Raw genomic sequence first — 20,347 nt, 5'->3', positions numbered from 1 at the left:
ACAAGTTAGGGCCTCGGTTCATCGGTCCTCTGGAGGTCATCAGTCAGATCAACCCGGTGGCCTATAAATTGAAACTCCCGGCCAACTTACGGATCCCTAACTCCTTCCATGTATCTCTCCTCAAACCTGTGGTACTTAACTCTTTTTCCAAGTCTACAGGTACGCCTCCTGCTCCAGTTTCTGCTGAGGACGAGTTTGAGGTAGAGAACATTCTTGCTACCAAAAGGGTAAGAGGAAAGACCTTTTTTCTAGTAGATTGGAAGGGGTTTGGTCCTGAGGAGAGAACGTGGGAGCCCCGGGAGAACATCCATGCCCCGCTCATCCTTGCTAAATTTCTGTCTGGCCTAAAAAAGGGGGGGCCTAAAGGGGGGGGTACTGTAGCGCCGGCGTCCCTGCCCTCTGCTAGGCAGGGACGCTGTTCCCCTCACCTCTCTGCTCCGTGCCCGGCGTCCTCCTCCCGCTCTGCTGGCAGCGCGCGCTCCTTCCCGGCCACTGTGCTTAGGGCGCGCGCGCTCTCCCTCCCTCTTAAAGGGGCCGCGCGCGTCGTCCTAAGGAGTCCCCGGCCAATGGCCGGAGGACTTCACCATATATAAGGCACCTCCTCCAAAATGGAGGTGCCCGAGCAATGTTGTTGCACTGTTCACTACTCTGCTTCAGCCCTCAGGTCCCGTTGCCAGTTACCTGCCAGATACCTGCCAGATTCCTGCCAGCTTGCTGTCTTATTCCTGCCTGATACTCTGCTACCTGCCTGCTAGCCTGAGGTCCGACGGTCTGCCTTACTACTCCTGTCAGTCTGTCTAAGGACCAGCTTGCCCGCTCACTGGGAGCGCACATCAACTACCTGCCTGCTTGCCTGAGGTCCGACGGTCTGCCTTCCAACTCTTGTCAGTCTGTCTATGGACCAGCTTGCCCGCTCACCTGGGAGCGCACATCTGCTACCTGCCTGCTAGCCTACCTGGAGGCTCTGCCGTCACGTGCTGTGACCACCTGCCTGTCCAGTGACTCCTGCCCGCTCACCTGGGAGCGCTCATCTGCCGCCTGTCTGTTGGTCTTCCTGTAGGCTCCGCCGTCACATGCTGTGACCACCCGTTTATCCAGAGACTCTCGCCTGCTCACCTGGGAGCTCACGTCTACCATCTGCCGCCACAGGTCGTACCAACCCTTTACCCAGAGACTGCCCCGGTCACTTGCCGTGACCATCTGCCCGTTCACCCAGAGACTGCCCCGGTCACTTGCTGTGACCATCTGCCCGTTCACCCAGAGACTGCCCCGGTCACTTGCCGTGACCATCTGCCCGTTCATCCAGAGACTGCCCCGGTCACTTGCCGTGACCTCCTGCCCGTTCTTCTAGAGACTGTCCCGGTCACCTGCTGTGACTGCCTGCCTGGTCGCCACCCGCTCCCTTACAAGGACCGCCCCCTTGTATAGTAGCTCAGAGGTTCCGCCTCCCAGACCCGTTACAGATAATAGGTGTTAATTTTCCCAATCAGCTCTTCCATCGTGGGAATGAGAAGAGATTTCCATTTCAGTGCTATGCATTGTCTGGCTGAAATCAAAACATGTATTACCATCCATCTGAACTTGTGTGGAATTGTATCTATCCCAATATTCAGCACTGCTAGAGCTGGAATTGCACCCCTATTAAACCAGAGATCAACCCAAAAACCAAAGACCAAAGGGGTCCTATCTTAGGACGAATCCACCATACATGGCGTAATGTACCGACTTGCAGACATTCCTTCCAACATTTATCCGAATAACTTGGATTACAATATGATAATTTAGATGGAGATAGATACCATCTCATATGGATCTTCTTTAGTTGTTCAAGATGATTAATACATCTTGATGTTTTTTGTATCCAATCGCATTATGACAATTCTGAATTGGTACTGATATATCTAGATCCGTTTCCCACTTAAGCATATACGGCAATTTCTCCTCCTCTAGTGGACTATTTAACATTTTATAGATAAAAGACATTCCTTTAGTCATGGAGTTCACATTATTTAAAAAATGTTGAAGCGAACCTCCATGATTACCTTTATCTAGGAAACATGATGCTTGGAAATGTCTAATTTGTAAATATTGATAAAAATTTTTGCTAAAACGATACTTATTTCTAATAAGCAATCCAAAATAAAAAAAATGACGATCCAATGGCGCTGTCACTATGATGAATTATTAAAAAAACAATGTTTTTATTAAAACAACGCGTTTCTAGAGCAAACTGCTCTCTTCATCAGGTACAAATAAAAACATACATTCAAATTAACCAATTATTCTTATAAAACCCCTTAACCAGGTGTGGGTACTGAAATTCTTGAATCATTTAACCCCTTCGCGACCTTGGGATTTTCCGTTTTCGGATTTTTGTTTTTTGCTCCCCGTTTCCAGAGCCATAGCGTTTTTATTTTTTGGCCAATATGGCCGTGTGAGGGCTTATTTTTTGCAGGACGAGTTGTACTTTTAAACGCCATTACTAGTTTTACCATATCGTGTACTGGAAAATGGGAAAAAAATTCCAAGTGCGATGAAATTGCAAAAAAAATGCAATTCCACAGTTGTTTTTCATTTTTTTTCTTTCCACGTTCAATGAATGCTAAAACGAATCTGTCACCATTATTCTCCAGATCATTACGAGTTTGTAGACACCAAACATGTATAGGTTCTTTTTTATTTAAGTGGTGAAAAAAAAATCCAAAGTTTGTTAAAAAAAAAAAAAAAAATGGTGCCATTTTCCGAGACCCGCAGTGTCTCCATTTTTCGGGATTTGGGGCCGGGTGAGGGCTTATTTTTTGCGCGCCGGGCTGACGTTTTTATTGATAACATTTTGGGGTAGATACAATGTTTTGATCGCCCGTTATTGCATTGTATTGCAATGTTGTGGCGACCAAAAAAACGTAATTCTGGCGTTTGGATTTTTTTTCTCGTTACGCCGTTTACCGATCGGATTAATTATTTTTTTATATTGATAGATCTGAACGCGGCGATACCAAATATGTGTATGTGGGGTTTATTTTTTATTATTTTATTTTGAATGGGGCAAAAGGGGTGTGATTTAAACTTTTATATTTTTTTAATTTTTTTAATATTTTTAAAAACATTTTTTTTAAAACTTCTTTCATGCTTCAATAGTCTCCATAGGAGACTAGAAGCAGCACTTGTCTGATCGCCTCTGCTACATAGCGGTGATGAGCAGATCACCTCTATGTAGCAGAAATGCTCCTGTACTATGAACGCCGGCCACTAGGTGGCGCTCATAGTAATCTTTACATGACAACCACTGGAGTCTGCTGCAGACCCAGGGTTGTCATGAACATCCATCGGTGACCCGCAATCACGTGACGGTGTCACCAATGGGCGGGGTAAGTGACACACTTCCGGCGCGGCGATGTTAAATGCCGCTGTCAGAGATTGACAGCGGCATTTAACATGTTAACAGCCGCTGGTGGGTCGCGATTCCACCCGCGGCTGTTGCGGGCACATGTCAGCTGTAACAATCAGCTGACATGTGCCCGGTACAGTGCGGGCTCACCACCGGAGCCCTCACTGAACCAGGGGTGATGGCCTGGGGCGTACTAATACGCCCCAGGCCAGTAAGGGGTTAACCCCATCACCACTGCTCTATCGCTCCACAGCAAACTTGCCCCTTTGTTAATGTGATGCATGTTAACCTATATACTGCCAGTGTGATTTAGCCTGTATGCTCTATGCATTCATTTAGTCCTTCCAGGGCTAACGTAAATAATTTAAAATTCCAATTGCAATGGGGCATAGAGCATACAGGCTAATGTATTAATTCCACTCTTATGCCATAATGCTAAATTTAGATATGGGATATGAAATTCTATAGACCTAATGGAAATATTTACCAGTGAAATAGACAGATTCCTTCTAGCCCAGTTGTTCCAACCATATATAGTTGCCACCATAGTTAACAAGGAGAAAAAACTGTTGGCTTTAGATTTTGAGAGTATGTGCCCATAATGAGGAGCTGCTGCGGCATTGACGCAGCAGAACATCCTCATTGATGTTAGTCTATGGGGAAAGTCTACATGCTGAAAGACGCGCCGCATGTCAGTTTCCGCGGGTGATCTGCAAGTGCACAGAGACGCATAGTGGACATGGGATTTATACAAATCCCATCCACTATGCTGTAACATCTGGATGATGTGGGTTTGACGCTGCATAAAAATGCAGCGTCAAACCTGCAGCATTTCCTGATCGTGGGCACATACTCCAAGAGTTCTCCTTGTAGAACCACCGTTAGAATAAAAGGATTCAATTTGCATCCATCTATGAGAACCTTCTTCCAACCACCAATCCCTCGTTGAGTCAAGAATAGTAGCTTTATAATATGCCAAGACATCCGGAACTCCCATACCTCCCAAACTAAAAGGATAGGAAATCATTTTTTTTTAGACTCTTGTTTTTTTCCCCACCCATATCAATTGCCCAATTAATACTTGAAATTTGTTAATCAGTTTACGGGAATACATCTAAATAAATATAATAATTTGAGAAGTAATGTAATTTTAAAACCATTTATCCCAGCTATCAATGATAGTTCGATTGTCGAATATCTTTCCAGTTCCATTTTAAGTGACCTACATATTGTGTCAAAATGCTCCTGTACGAATAGATGGGTAGATGTAAGAAATATACCTAAATATGGAATTCCATTTTCAGCCCACTTAAAGGGTAATAAAGTCTCTATCTTACTTTTAGTTTGACTTAAACCCGTTAAGTTTATAGTACGAAACAGAGAAAATTCACCAAATTTCTATTGATGGCCTGGAGGGATTTCTCCACATTTGTGCACGTTAAAATAACATCATCTGCATAAAGTCCGATTACATGATCCAAATCACCTACTTTTATGCCTGAAATATATGGATTAACACATATGGACGCCGCCAAGGGTTCCATAATCAATTGTAATGCAGCGGTTGCTGCATTACTAAAATGTCCAGGGGGTATGTTCTGACTGACCACGTACCTCCCCTTCAGGTTACTGATCACATGACTGTGACATCATCACAGGTCCTGTGCGCACAGAAGGATATATAAATCCTGGTGGTTTTTGAAACAGTGGAGAGGCAAGAGGCCTGGTCCCTGTGTCTGGGACACCATTACCCTTGGAGAGGCAAGAGGCCTGGTCCCTGTGTCTGGGACACCATTACCCTTGGAGAGGCAAGAGGCCTGGTCCCTGTATCTGGGACACCATTAGCCTTGGAGAGGCAAGAGGCCTGGTCCCTGTGTCTGGGACACCATTAGCCTTGGAGAGGCAAGAGGCCTGGTCCCTGAATCTGGGACACCATTAGCCTTGGGAAGGCAAGAGGCCTAATCCCTGTGTCTGGGACACCATTAGCCTTGGAAGGCACGTGGCCTGGAGACCACGTCTGGGGAGCCTTAGATCACAGCGGTGGCAGAACAGAGCTGATAGAAGCAGCCAAGACCCGGCAAAGGTAACAACGGTACTTGAAATGGACATTGATGTTGTTACCTTGCTGAAGGCTGTATCTGAAGCCAAGTGGGCATAGCGGCCACTGGAAAAGCTCTAGGATATTACATGTGTAACATTCCTGCAAGCCACTGAGATGGACTATGTAATAAGCAGTTTATGATGTGTAATAAACTGCTGGACTTCAGATTAATGGATAACGTTGCATGTGTGCTTTAATTGACCCGGTGAAGTGAGTGCCCCTCAACATGATCATTAGCGCTACCTTACACAATGCAAAAATAATTAGGGATAATGGACACCTCTGGCGGGTTCCATTAGTGATATTAAACTTAGAGGGCAAAAAACCCAAAGCTGAAATCACTGCCCTACGATTGGAATACTAAGATCTAATTGCAGATCTAATAAAACCTATCAGACCAAATTTTGTGAGAACTTCCTACAGGTATCCCTAGTACACCCGGTCAAAGGCCTTCTCAGCATCCAAGGACATGAGTGCACTGGTAATACTGGACAGCTCTGCTATCCTAATTAGATTTACTATCCGTCTTGTTCCATCATTCACATGCCGTCCTGGTCCAGGGCCACTAAGTGAGGTATCACCCCACTTAACCTAGAAGCTATTAATTTTGAAAAAAAATTTAACATCACAGTTCAAGAGTCTATAGTTGTCCGGTAACCCCGGATATTTTCCTGGTTTCAAAAGAGTTAAAATTCTAGCCTCAAGATTTTCTGGAGCTATAGATTCTGCGCTCTGCCAATAACTAAAAGTCCTAAGTAAATATGTGGATAAATTCTCAATAAATTGACCATAGTATTAATTTGGTAGCCTATCTGGGCCAGGCGATGAATTAGTTTTAGACGTTTTTATAATATTTTGGATTTCCTGTATGGAAAAAGGTGCATTTAGATACCCTAATTATTCTGCAGAGATTTGAGGAAGGTTCAAATTCCCAAGATATAACTATATACTCTCCGTATTTAGTTGTATAGTAACACAATCTTCTTTTAAACTGTAAAGTTTATAATAATAATACGCAAATGTCTCCGCTATTTCAATCGGATTCTGTATAACTAATTTATTTGGGCCTTCTAGAAACTCTATTTTTGTTTTAGCTTCTTTTTTACTCTTTTAGCCAATAAAAGTCCTGCTTTATCCCCCAAGGCGTAAAATCTACATTTAGATTTCCTTAAGTTGTTCTTATATAAAAGTAATAAAAGTAATAATCTAGATCGAAGTTGGAATCTGAGTTTTGATAAACTATCCAGAATTTGTTTAGAATTAGAGACTTTTTTTTTTTCAGTTGTTGAATTTTGAAAATTAAATCATTTAAAACTTTTTCCGACCTTTTTTTTTATGAAGGAGGCATGTTTGATAGAAATTCCCTTAAAGACCGTCACCACGTTATTAGCAAAATATTCCGTCAAATTTTCCTTTACTTCTTTAAAAAAATCAGCATCCAATAATAAGCGAGTATTTAAACGCCATATGGGAAGTCTAGCTGCAGCATATTGAGTCTTCACTGTTAGAGAAATAGGAGCGTGGTCTGACCACGATGCTACTCCTATCGTTGAATCCACACAGTTTCAGCTCTTTCACACGTCAGTGTGTCTGATGCGTATGGTGACAGTTTCCACATGTACCGGAGACACTGACACACGTAGACCCATTCAAATGGAAAATGAGCCGCTGCAGCGAGCGGGCCCAGGAGCTGCGCTCAGTGAGTGACAGGACGCTGCTCCTGAGCTCAGCGGAAGTCCTGGCCTGCTCACTGAAGGAGTTATTCTCCCCAGATCCTCTGTTGATCGGTCGCATGGATTACAGGGGGGGACACTTAGGACAGGTGAGTATAAGGATTTTTTATTTTATTCTTATTTTTACACAGGGACAATGCGGGAGCAGACACTACAACTTTCATCATTGTCCCTGCTGGTGTTGATCGCAGCTCCGGCAGGGAACCATAATGAGGGCAGCGTTCAGCACCCGGCGCTTAGGAACAGCGCTAACTGTACACTGATTCCCAGGTGCTGGTACGTATGATCCTGATGCGGCACACGGGCGGCACACGTGTGACACAGGGGACACGGATATCTCTGGTATCGGAAATATACGGACGTGTGAAACCGGCCTAACCTAACATTTTACTGTCAACTAGAAAATAATCAATTCTGCTATATCAATGGTGTCTAGATGAAAAAAAGGAATGATCCTTTTCACTGGCATGCAAATATCTCCATATATCATGCAGATGGTATTCCATAATTAATAAACCAAGCTCTTTCCTGGTGGCTCTTAATGAAGAACAATCTCTAGTCCTTGATACAGGAATATTAAAATCAACCGGCATGGATTTATATAGTGTGACCAAGTTAATAGTTAAAAAAAAAGAATAAAAATGGTAAAAAATAAAAAATAAAGATTATACTTACCTTCTGATGACGCCCGGTCTTTTCTCCGCTGCGTCCGGTCTCTTGTACGGCTTGCGGTGGTGTAAAAGGACCTTTCATGACGTCATTTAGTCATGTGGCAGGTCACGCGACTGCCAACATCAGCGGTCGCGTGACCTGTCACATGACTAAATGACATCATGGAAGGTTCTTTTAGACCATCGCGAGCCGTACAAGAGACTGGACGCATCGCTGAGGAGACCGGGTAAGTATAATCTTTATTTTTTATTTAAAAATTTTTTTTTAACAGGTTCTATGGTACCCGAGTCTGGATGAGAGTCTCCTCTTCTCCAAACCCAGGTACCATCCGCACATTGAATTGCTTAATATCCGCATGTGCACATGTGCTCATGCGGATATTATGCGATTCAATGCAAGTCAATGGCGGCAATTACGCTGCGTGTCCACAAAATTAATGGACATGCTGCGTATTTTTCCGCAATGATAATCCGCAGCGGAAATTTCCGCAGCATGTGCACAGCACATGCGGAATTTCACTGGGGACCATGGGGCACGTATTACCAAGCGTTTTCGCTGCGGAAATTCCACGGCAAAAGCGCTTGAAAAACGCATAGTGGGCCTGAGGATCTATCAAATCATTATGTGATGAAGCATATTCTACCATGTTTGTTTCAATATGCACCATACAATCTCATAAAAGAATCTATTTCCCCCTTTAAATCTTTCAAGATGCCGCGCATATCTTCCTGTAATGAGGCTCGCAAGGAACCAAGGAGAGATTGCAGTTTTTTTGTGAGCGGTACCTCAGAGTCACCACTACTCTCCCCCATCAGATGCCATCAAAGAGGCCCTTCGCTGTAAGCGAGCTGAATGGACGGGTGCTGTCACAACCGCAGCCATGAAAGTTTCTAGAGCATAAAAGTCTGTAAGTTTTGCTGGAGACCCCGCTTGCGGGTTCTCCATTTTGGCATCGTGCCCTCGCTGCGGCGCAACACACTGCTATGTGTCGCAGATTGACTCACGGCGACCAGTGTCCGGGGACCACGAGGTGCTGCACGATTTGCAATGTGGCGCTTTGTGATACCACTCACAGTGTCTAACCTTCTCATCCGCTTGTCATGCAGCGCACATGAGAAAGGGCTCAGAAGTGGGTCAATCACGTGAGATAGTCACGTGCGGCAAAACGGGATCGCTATACGGCACTATGCACTAGGAAGGAGATCACTTTTTTGGGTAAAACCAAAGGCTCAAGCCGCTTCAGAGTCCATAGATGCTGAGCTCCTGCTCAGGTTCAAGTAGCTGACACAATCAGCATGTCAGCCACACACCCCACCACACCCAGGTTCCTTGAATTTACATCTGATTAACTGGGAAGTACGTGGCTCTCACTCCTCCAAGTCCCAATTTCAGGATATCATTAGTATAGTAAATAAAAAAAAGTCACCTGACAGATTCCCTTTAACGAATTAAATAAAACGAAGTGGGGTCCCCCCCATTTTTAATCACTAGCTAAGGGAAAGCAAACAGCTGGGGCCTGATATTATTGGGCTGGGAAAGGCAAGATAACTAGGGACCTTCCCAGCCTATTAATATCAGCTCACAGCTGTCTGCTTTGCCTTTCCTGGTTATAAAAACTGGGGAGATCCTAAAAAAAAAATGATGTGGGGTCCCCCCCCCCGATTTTTGACAACCACAAAGGCAAAGCAGACAGCTGTAGGCTGATATCAATAGGCTGGGAAGGTCCATGTTAATTTGTCCCTTCCCAGACTAAAAATACCAGCCCTCAGCCGCCCCAGAAGTGGTGCATCACATTAGATGTGCCAATTCTGGCGCTTAGCCTCAGCTCTTCCTGATTGCCCAGGTGCGGTGGCAATCGGGGTAATGGGTTTTGGGGTTGATGTCAGCAGCTAGTGCTGACATCAAGCCCAGGGGCCAGGGGTTAGTAATGGAGAGGAGTCTGTCGTATACCCCCATTATTAAAGCAGTTGTAAAAAGAAATAAACACAGAAAAAAATCTTTACTTGAAAAAACACTCCCCGATACAATTCCCTCTTTCTCAATTAAAAAAAAATAAAAAATAAAACCCATGACAGTCCGTCATAGTCCACATGGAGGTCCCGCATGATCCCAGTCTCCGTCGTTCAGTGAATGGAGCTACATTCAGAGAACGTAGTTCCATAGACTGGTGCAAGAGTCGGAATGATGACTGGGGAGCGTGCCCTCTGTGACCCAGCGGCTGCAGTAACCTTACTGACGTAACCACTCATCACAGCCGCCGGGTCTCATGGAGTGCAGTGTGAAACCTGACAGTGGCTGCTGCTAAACCTATGGAGCTTCGCTCTCAGAATGAGGCTCCATAGGCTATGGACAGCGTGGGACCTCGTGGGAATCCATGGACTACAGCGGACCGGCGTGTGAGTTTTTTTTATATTTCTTTAATAAAATGGTGAACCAGGGAAAGAGTCGGGGAGGTTTTTTTTACATGTTTTTTGTGTCTGTGTTTATTTCTTTTTATGACTGGGTTAGTAATGGAGGTGTTTGACAGACGCCGCTCTATTACTAACACCAGTGCTTGATGTCAATGCCAGCTGCTGACATCAACTCCAAAAACATTACCCGATTGCCACCACACTGGGGCAATCGGAAAAAGCCAAGGTGAAGGGCCAGAATTGATGCATCTAATGAAAGCGCCAATTCTGGGCCGGCTGCGGGTTGGTATTTTTAGGCTGGAAAGGGTCCAATAACCAGGGTCCTTCCCTGCCTGATAATATAAGCCCCCAGATGTCTGCTTTACCTTGGCTGGTTATGAAAAATAGGGGGGACCCCAAGTTGTTTTTTTCATTCATTTAATCATAAAAAGCTGCCGGATAAGCTCCACACACAAGACACTAAAGGGTGCAATGTTATAATTTGTTGTGAAATTATCTGTATTATCTATCTCTTCATATAAGCTTTTTTTCCTTTTTTCTTTCAATTAGCTTTAAGTCTCCACTGCAAATCGGAGATAGAGGATGAGAAGGAGCAGTAGGGGGTGCAGGAACCGGTGTAGGAGGTAGAGGAAACCCTGATAGAAGTAGGGCCAGCAATCCTCGGCGTCAGTAGCACATGTGACATGTCAGGGAGGACAAAGCCCCGGCCTGCACAATGTTCAGCCAGTCTGCAGTCAGGGAAATGCAGCATGCCTGTCCACGTGTCGGTTGTTAAGTGGACAATCCCAGTAACTGCGTTGGTAAGGGCACGGGTGATGTTCCTGGACACGTGCTAGTACAAGGCGGGATGCCACACCGGGATAAATAGTGGCTGCTGGGGACCGAGTACCGAGGGTTTGCTGCCACCATGAGTAAGCGGAAATCAGGTCAAACAGGTCTTTGATTTGATCTTACCACTAGAACCTCATCTCATCTTGCTTAAAGAGCACCTGTCAGCAGGATAAACCACATACGCTGTCAGGTGGGCACCATTACAGTGGGTACGGAAAGTATTCAGACCCCTTTAAATTTTTCACTCTTTGTTTCATTGCAGCCATTTGGTAAATTCTAAAAAGTTCATTTTTTTCTCATTAAAGTACACTCTGCACCCCATCTTGACTGAAAAAAAAAACAGAAATGTAGAAATTTTTTCAAATGTATTAAAAAACTGAAATATCACATGGTCATAATTATTCAGACCCTTTGCTCAGACACTCATATTTAAGTCACATGCTGTCCATTTCCTTGTGATCCTCCTTGAGATGGTTCTACTCCTTCATTGGAGTCCAGCTGTGTTTAATTAAACTGATAGTACTTGATTTGGAAAGGCACACACCGGTCTATATAAGATCTCACAGCTCATAGTGCATGTCAGGCCAAATGAGAATCATGAGCTCAAAGGAACTGCCCAAGGAGCTCAGAGACAGAATTCTGACAGGGCACAGATCTGGCCAAGGTTACAAATGAATTTCTGCATTACTCAAGGTTCCTAAGAGCACAGTGGTCTCCATAATCCTTAAATGGAAGAAGTTTGGGACCACCAGAAGTCTTCCTAGACCAGGCCGGCCAGCCAAACTGAGCAATAGTGGGAAAAGAGCCTTGGTGAAAGAGGTAAAGAAGAACCCCAAGATCACTGTGGCTGAGCTCCAGAGATGCAGTAGGGAGATGGGAGAAAGTTTCACAGAGTCAACTATCACTGCAGCCCTCCACCAGTCGGGCCTTTATGGCAGAGTGGCCCGACGGAAGCCTCTCCTCAGTGCAAGACATATGAAAGCACGCATAGAGTTTGCTCAAAAACACATGAAGGACTCCCAGACTATGAGAAATAAGATTCTCTGGTCTGATGAGACGAAGATAGAACTTTTTGGTTATAATTCTAAGCGGTATGTGTGGAGAAAACCAGGCACTGCTCATCACCTGCCCAGTACAATCCCAATAGTGAAACATGGTGGTGGCAGCATCATGCTATGGGGGTGTTTTCCATCTGCAGGGACAGGACGACTGGTTGCAACTGAAGTAAACATGAATGTGGCCAAGTACAGAGATATCCTGGATGAAAACCTCTTCCAGAGTGCTCTGGACCTCAGACTTGCCCAAAGGTTCACCTTCCAACAAGACAAGGACCCTAAGCACACAGCTAAAATAATAAAGGAGTGGCTTCAGAACAACTCTGAGACCATTCTTGGCTGGCCCAGCCAGAGCCCAGACCTAAACCCAATTGAGCATCTCTGGAGAGACCTGAAAATGGCTGTCCATCAACGTTCACCATCCAACCTGACGGAACTGGAGAGGATCTGCAAGAAAGAATGTCAGAGGATCCCCAAATCCAGGTTTGAAAAAATTGTTGCATCATTCCCAAGAAGACTCATGGCTGTACTAGCTCAAAAGGGTGCCTCTACTCAATACTGAACAAAGGGTCTGAATACTTATGACCATGTGATATTTCAGTTTTTCTTTTTTAATAAATTTGCAAAAATTTCTAGATTTGTTTTTTTCAGTCAAGATTGGGTGCAGAGTGTATTTTAATGAGAAAAAAATGAACTTTTTTCGAATTTACCAAATGGCTGTAATGAAACAAAGAGTGAAAAATTTAAAGGGGTCTGAATACTTTCCGTACCCACTGTACACTGAGTAAAATTATACCTTCGTTGATGAAATCCATCCAGTAGTTCTTTTATAATCTTTATTTTCAGTTCTGCCATAATGATATGCTGGTGCTCTGGGGTGGGACTTTGGGGAGGGGCTGTAGCTGGTGCTCTCATTATGTATGCCTACCTCTGGCCTCTGAGAGGTCACTGTGCTTTCAGTGACCTGCCTACTATTTTAAATACGGCCTTTGTAATTTCTGTGCCAAAGTGAAATTTACATCCCCCAAAATGGCCCCCTTACCATGTCACTACTTACCTCTTTAGGTGCATATAATCAACATATGCACATATAGTCTCACATACATAGTTGTTCACCCTACTTGTAGTTCATAGTCCAGTTGCTGCCCCCCTTCTTTTTCCTGCCTTTTTTTTCACAAGGAAAGAAAAAAAAAAATTCTCTCCATATTTTCACATTTGCTACTGTTTTACATTTTTTTTTTACCTTACTACATTAACTCTCCCATTTTTTTTATTTTCTTTGGGTTTATTCCATACACACAAGATTGACTCGAGTTACATACCTTCCACTTCTATGACGAGACCAGTTCATTACGCTGTTTTTTGCATTAGATAAGTACTGTGGTTGACAACTATAGGAGACTTGTGTCACCTCTCAAGTCCTATATCAACACTATTATTATACCAGGATATTGTAATTTTTTTCGATTGAACTGATTATCCCATGTTTATTGTTGATGTTCTCTTGTTTTCTTTTTTAATTTTATGTTTCATTGTTGTTTATCATAGTCTGATGAAGGTCAGAGTGTTATGATTGAAACATTACATAGTGGATTGCATTTTCTGAATACATTTCTCCATAAAGAGTGCCAATTTTTATCCTTTATAATATTAAGGAGTTTCCTTTCTGCGCACCAAATAACATGGAATGACGTATATCCTGATCCATAACTTTTATACTACGTAACATATAAGCATATAGCCAATAAGAAAAAATACAGCAGTCCCATAGTTTTACATATTAATCATGGGCCCGATCATCTCCTCACCATAAATGATGCTAGATGATGCGACTGACGCGCCCCCTGGGACCGTGGGGTACTCGGTAGCCGGGCCGGTCGGTGCTGAGGATTTCACGGTGGCAGTGAACCAGTCCGTGACCCAGGGCGGTCAATTAAAGGAAAAGTAAAAGGGGAATAAATTTTTTAGAGATAATGTTCGTGACGCCACCTGTGGTATGCGGCTCTATGGGGCCGCCGCTGCGGTGCAGATCCTCTGGAGCTGATGGTGACGCAGCAGAGTTGGTTCAGCTCTCCACAGGCAGAGCTAAGCTCCAGAGTAGTATATGATGAATTGTGTAGGTAGATGCTGTTGGTGAGGTGTAATGCAGGGCTGAGGGCGCAGGTAATGACCAGGCAACAAATTAATGGCGGTTTCCTCTATCTTTACTTGCGGTTTGTCAGAGCCGGCCGGGGCACAGGTACTAGCTGGTAGTGGAGGTCCGGGCGGCCTGGAAGCAAGTTGGGGATCCACCTCACCAGGTGAAGTTGTAGGCCTTCCCTCTGCGCTATTCTCTTTGGCCCTGCTGCTTGAAGCTATGCTGGGGCCCTCGTCCCTGAGTAAAACGTCTTTTTCCTCACCTGTATGGCAGGCAGCTCAGGCCCTTTTCAAGAGTCGCTCTCACGTGCCGGTGCTGGGCCCTATGGTGCTGCTGAGCCGCCGGGCGTCTGGTGGGGCCAGGAGACCTGCAGTCTCCTGCCCTCCGGATTTAGCTGCTGGGCCTTCAGTGCCCCACAATCATGGACTCCGATGTCCGGTTCCCTTGCGCTTCTCTCTGGGTTGAGCTTCTTTACAGCTCCCTTCCCCAGGTTCTCCCTCATCGCTCTCCTGACTCCAACTCTCTTTTCAACTAACTCCTTCTAACCCCGCCTCCAGATTCCAGTTTGAAGGGGAGGAGCTCCCCCTTCCTGGTCTGGAGCCAGGAAAGTGTTGTATGCTGGTATACCTGATTAGGGGACCCCTCCTTGCTTCCAGGCATGGCATCACCCCTTGTGAGCGAGGCAATGCCACTGTGGCAACCGGACCCCTGGGGTGCCACATGACCAACTGTACGCCTGTCAGTGATTGATGGGAGAGAAGGCGTAGCACTAGACTCATGGGTACGGCTTCATAGGTGTTTTAAGTTTTATTAATAAATACATCAAGTTTATGAAAAGACTCAATATTTACAGTGTTGAACGTTATTTTACGAAGCTTTTGCAATTCGCCTTCACTGCTCAATATCAGCTTCACGGCTACAAATATGACAGCCCGTCCAACCGCATCTCCTATACTGAGGTTAAATTGGCATGTCCCCTCATCCATCCTGTCCACAGCTGTGGAGGGAGCCAGGCACCATTTCCTGTAGCCCAGAGCAGGGCTCTGAGTTATAATATTCCCCTGTAACCACACAAGTAGTGTTCAGCGGCAAGAAGTGACACGTGGTCTGGGCGGCAGAGGTGTACACAGGTCCGCAGCCTGACATTGTACTAAGATCAGGCTACCAAGCAGTTCTCACCGGTGGAGTGAGTTACTCCCAGAACAGCTCGGTAGCCTGGTATTAATACACAACAATGTCAGGTTGTTCGACCGGCCATCACCACCGCGGTCACCGCAGTGTTCAGAGCACAGCAGAGAAACCATAACTCAGCTTTGCTCAGTGCAAAGCAGGGGTAAACAACATTTGTTGATCCAAGGGCCACAGTCATACAGAACCAATCGTAATATCCCCCCACACTACATCTCTCATAATCCCCCCATTTCCCCATAATGTGCCTTCACAGTAACCCCCACAATAATAATTTGCTACATCCTCGCCGCCTCTGCAGTGACAGCAACAGCGCGATGATCTTGTGGCGCCCCTGAGGGTTCGACCGCCACAGGGATGCTGCACTTCTTTAATGAAGTGTAGTGTTCCTCCTCTGAGGTAACAACAGTGTGATGATCGTGACCAGACCTTGCAGCCAACACCACATTTCTCCACCAGAGGGGGCTAGTATGCACTAGGTGCTGCCCTCCTGGTTACAGGGAGACTGGGGAACCAAGAGTTAGGGGAACCAGTTAGTGGGTGAGGGTGGAGGACTTACAAGTTAGTTACACTTTAAATTTCATATTTAATTAAAAGCCATTTGGGGTTTTGGGTCTTTGACTGCTCTTTGATCGCTTTGACTGTCTTTATGCTGTCAATTGCGGAGGGTACATTAGTCTCCTACCCTGAAAGTGGATCCTGTGTGGGCCCGCATCGGATGGAGACACAGCCCTCGTGTCCCGGCCTTGGGACGAGGGGAAGATTGTGGACGAGGGATGTCTCAACCCGGTTAAGAAGGCCCGGAGCTTAAGAGTGCGGCTCCATAGCAAATGGATCCCTGGGAGGATGCAGACGGAGCGGTGTACGCCACCTGTCCTCGCCAACCTGATATATTCAGAGGGAGTCCGGCTGCAAGAGGGGTACCGGCCCCCGACCTTGCTACTCCACGTCCTGGATCGGGAAAGCCCGGTAGGCCCAGGGGATCCCACCGAGTATCAGAAGGAGCGGAGCTGCCACCCGTGCCCTTGTTCTGAGAGGAGCTCAGAGGGAGACCTATTCGCACACACACGGACAGGAAAGGATTCGGTCTCTAGTTCAGGAACCCTCTGGTTCAGGGTCCTAATTGAACGCTGGACTTACTCGGAGGTTGCCGGACCCCCGTCTCTGGTGACAGCAGGACTCCGCACGGAGCAGAGAGTCGCCTTCCTTCTGCTAACTCTAAAGTGAGTAAAGCCTTGGAAGTTCACCCCTATGGCCTCCGGACTGTTTATTCTGCGCCACACCGCGCGACGCGGCATCCGTTATCCTCTACTACAACTACCCTCACCATCCTGTCTTTCTGCCCTGAGGCCTCGCTCCGCCTGTGGGGAGTAGTAATAACTATGGCCGCCATACCACCATGCCTCAGCGGACTGCAGCGGCGCTGGTGGCCTTCACCAGGTGCCACAGGTGGCGTAGTCGTAAATCAGCCACTCAACCTGGATAAGCCCATACCATCTTTTTTTAATGTGACGGCCCTGAGCACGGGTCGGGTCCAGGCCACGGCTGCACCCCATCTCTCCATCACAGGACCCGACTCCGAGTCCCCCATCTCCCAGGGTAAAGAAAAGGGCTTTTCGAGTAGAGGCGTCACAACCTCATCACACCGCGGCACGTCGGGGAGCTGGCGAGTGATCTTCTGATCCTGTCCTGGCGCTGAAGTGTTCAAATGATCTAAAAGACATGAATAAAATGGAGAACGGGATGAAGAGAGAAGGAATCCACTGGTGCTCTATGGGCCGCAAAGAAATCCATGAGGAGGCCACACGTGCCAAGCAGGCTGTATGTTGTGCAGGTCTTGTGTAAAGCCTCATTCAGACGTCTGTGATGTGATGACACACTCCCTTTAATTTTTTTCATGACAAGAAATGACTCTGCAATCCATCAGATTACTCTTCCCAATCTAGAGTCAATGCACATTGTCACTGAAGCTGCAGACCTCGTGACATCCAATCATAGCGCCAGACAGATACCACGTGACATACTGTCATGGCGCTCTTGCGCCCACGACTGTAGTGCAGCCAGGCTTCATCGCACACACTACACCTTTGAGGCACTTGCCTAAGGGGAGGAGTCAGGGCGTGACTTAGATGACCCGCTATCTGACTATCCGTCACGTGACGCACCGCCTTAGTGACATTAGGCGTATGCGAGTGAGTCCACCCGTGATAGCCCCACACACCCGCCCCCTCTCCACCTGATCCACCGGAAGTTGTTACCACACACCAGACGCGCCTTTTCTTTCCCTCTCTTTGATCAGCCAGGAGCTGCTCTAGCGCCCTCACTGCTCGGCGGACTGACTAACAGCCGGAAGCCTTGCGCAATTCTGGCTCCCCAAGGGTCAGCGCGCAGCCAATCAGCGGCGGGGATTCCTGTCTGTGGGCTGAGTCATTTCCACCAGTTCGAGGCTTTCTTGTTACCGGCATTCCGTCCAGACTAGCGGCAGGAGAGCGGGCTGGCTGCGGCGCTAACCGGACAGGCGGAGCTCCAGCGTCTTCGTCCCCGCCTTGAGAAGCGAACCACAGTGCTACGTGCTCTGTCCCCGAGTGTTGTCTTGCTGACACCGAGGCCCCGGCGCTCCCATCATGGCTGACAACGACAAGCTGGACAACCAGCGGCTGAAGAATTTCAAGAACAAAGGCCGCGACCTAGAGGTAGTTACCCCGCGCCCCTGCTCCAGGCTGCCGCGGCCGCCGCACCGCCCCCCGGTCTCCTGCCCTGCCGGGCCCAGCTGTGACGTCGTATCACCGGGGCCTGACGGAGGAATGTGGGCCCGGGCCGGAGGGAGAGGGCGGAGGCGGCCGAGAGCGCTCCTCATCCGCGTTATAGGAGGGCGGCTCCCGTGTAATCCTCCGCCCTGAACCGGCTAGAGCTGCGGGCGCTGAGGCCTAGTCCTGCCGGCACGTACCTCGTATAGGAGTCCCCGCCCGGCCTCCCGCACTGACGGCGTGACAGACAGGCCATCGTGTGCCGCCTCCTGATGGCACGGCGCCGGTTATATACATATGGTGGGCACGGCGCCTGGCACGGGCGTGCATCTTGTGGTCGTAGGCGTGCGTATGGTGGGCACGGCGCCAGGCACGGGCGTGCGTATAGTGGTCGTAGGTGTGCGTATGGTGGGCACGGGTGTGCGTATGGTGGGCACGGCGCCGGGCACGGGTGTGCGTATGGTGGGCACGGCGCCGGGCACGGGTGTGCGTATGGTGGGCACGGCGCCGGGCACGGGTGTGCGTATGGTGGGCACGGCGCCGGGCACGGGTGTGTTTATGGTGGGGACGGTGCCTGGCACGGGCGTGCGTCTTGTGGTCGTAGGTGTGTTTATGGTGGGGACGGCGCCTGGCACGGCCGTGCATCTTGTGGTCGTAGGCGTGCGTATGGTGGGCACGGGCGTGCGTATGGTGGGCACGGCGCCAGGCACGGGCGTGCCTATAGTGGTCGTAGGTGTGCTTATGGTGGGCACGGCGCCTGGCACGGGCGTGCGTATGGTGGGCACGGCGCCGGGCACAGGCGTGCCTATAGTGGTCGTAGGTGTGCGTATGGTGGGCACGGCACCTGGCACGGGCGTGCCTATAGTGGTCGTAGGTGTGCGTATGGTGGGCACGGCGCCTGGCACGGGCGTGCCTATGGTGGTCGTAGGTGTGTTTTGTGAGCGTGACGCGTGGCACGGTTGTGTGAATGGTGGTCATAGGTGTGATTAACGTGGTCGTAGATGTGTATTGTGGCACGGTGCTTGGCATGTGTGTGTATGGTGGTCATAGGTGTGTAGGGTGGGCACGGCGCTTGGCATGAGTGTGCATATGGTGTTTATAGGTGTGTGTATGGTGGGCAAGGTGCCTAACATGAAGCAAGAGTGTAATCATTTGGAAATCTATCGCCTTAGTTTAGGCACAACAGAACATAGAACACAGGTCAGAAGGGGATATGAGACATTTTTCCATTTCATTTGAAAAAATGAACTAATTTAGAAATTGACAGCACATCTCAAAAGTTGGGAGCGGCCCACATCTACCATTGTGAAGCCCCCCTTTCTCTTTTTACAGCAGTCTGTAAATGACTGGGAATTGAGAACGATTAGTTTTGGGAGAGGAAACTTGTCTGATGTAGAATTCTCTGCTCCAGTTCTGGGTCTGCTTTGCTTGATTTTTCATTTATAATGCGCCAAGTATTGGTGAAGGGTCAGGACTGCAGGAGGCCGGTTTATCACCTGAACTAGTCTGCAAAGCCAGGCTGTTGCGATGGATGCAGTTTGTGGTTTAACCTTATGTTGCCGAAATATTCAAGCCCTTTTCTGAAATAGACGCTGTCTATGTGGTGGCATACAGGGGCAGACACAGACAGAAGAGTGCCACTGTACAACAACAGTATATGGGCCCTGTGCCTTCCAATAATGTGTCTGTGAGAGAAGCTTCTTGCTGCTTTGGAGGTGGTAGTGGCCCCATTACACCTCTGGTGCAACCTGTGCAAACGCACAGGGACCAATGACATGACTGCCCCTAGTAGCACAGAAAAAAAAAGTTGATCCAGTTTAAAATGTAGAAAAAAAACCCCTTTTTGATCATTTAAAAATATATATAACGTGTTGATACAGCTAATAAAAATTGGGTTGGACAGGAGGAAAAACATAGGCAGAGAAAACCAAACGCGTTTCAAACATTGTGTTCTTAAACTCGGTCTTCAACCGCCCCTGGTAGTATATGTTTTGAACCCTCTATATAATACTTGGCATTGATAGTAAGCTACCCAGGTCATAGACTCTAATGCAACCCCATACCATCAGAGATGCAGGCTTTTG

At 47.3% G+C, this 20,347-nt stretch overlaps 1 protein-coding gene across 1 annotated transcript in view; it reads left to right on the top strand.

Moving 5' to 3' along the window:
- Nucleotides 1-17,760: 17,760 nt before the first annotated feature.
- Nucleotides 17,761-20,347, top strand: part of KPNA4 (karyopherin subunit alpha 4) — a 50,670-nt gene continuing 48,083 nt past the window's right edge. Inside the window, exon 1 of the mRNA XM_073674809.1 lies at nt 17,761-18,209. Within this exon, the coding sequence (XP_073530910.1) occupies nt 18,141-18,209 (69 nt within the window). The 5' untranslated portion in view covers nt 17,761-18,140. The remainder of the gene's footprint in view (nt 18,210-20,347) is intronic.

Source organism: Phyllobates terribilis, unplaced genomic scaffold (genome assembly GCF_046119375.1).
Source record: "Phyllobates terribilis strain yellow unplaced genomic scaffold, ASM4611937v1 Scaffold_3__8_contigs__length_932513732, whole genome shotgun sequence".
Lineage (NCBI taxonomy): Eukaryota > Metazoa > Chordata > Amphibia > Anura > Dendrobatidae > Phyllobates > Phyllobates terribilis.
The sequence above is the reverse complement of the archived record's forward strand: the minus strand, read 5'-3'. Positions and strand labels throughout refer to the sequence as shown.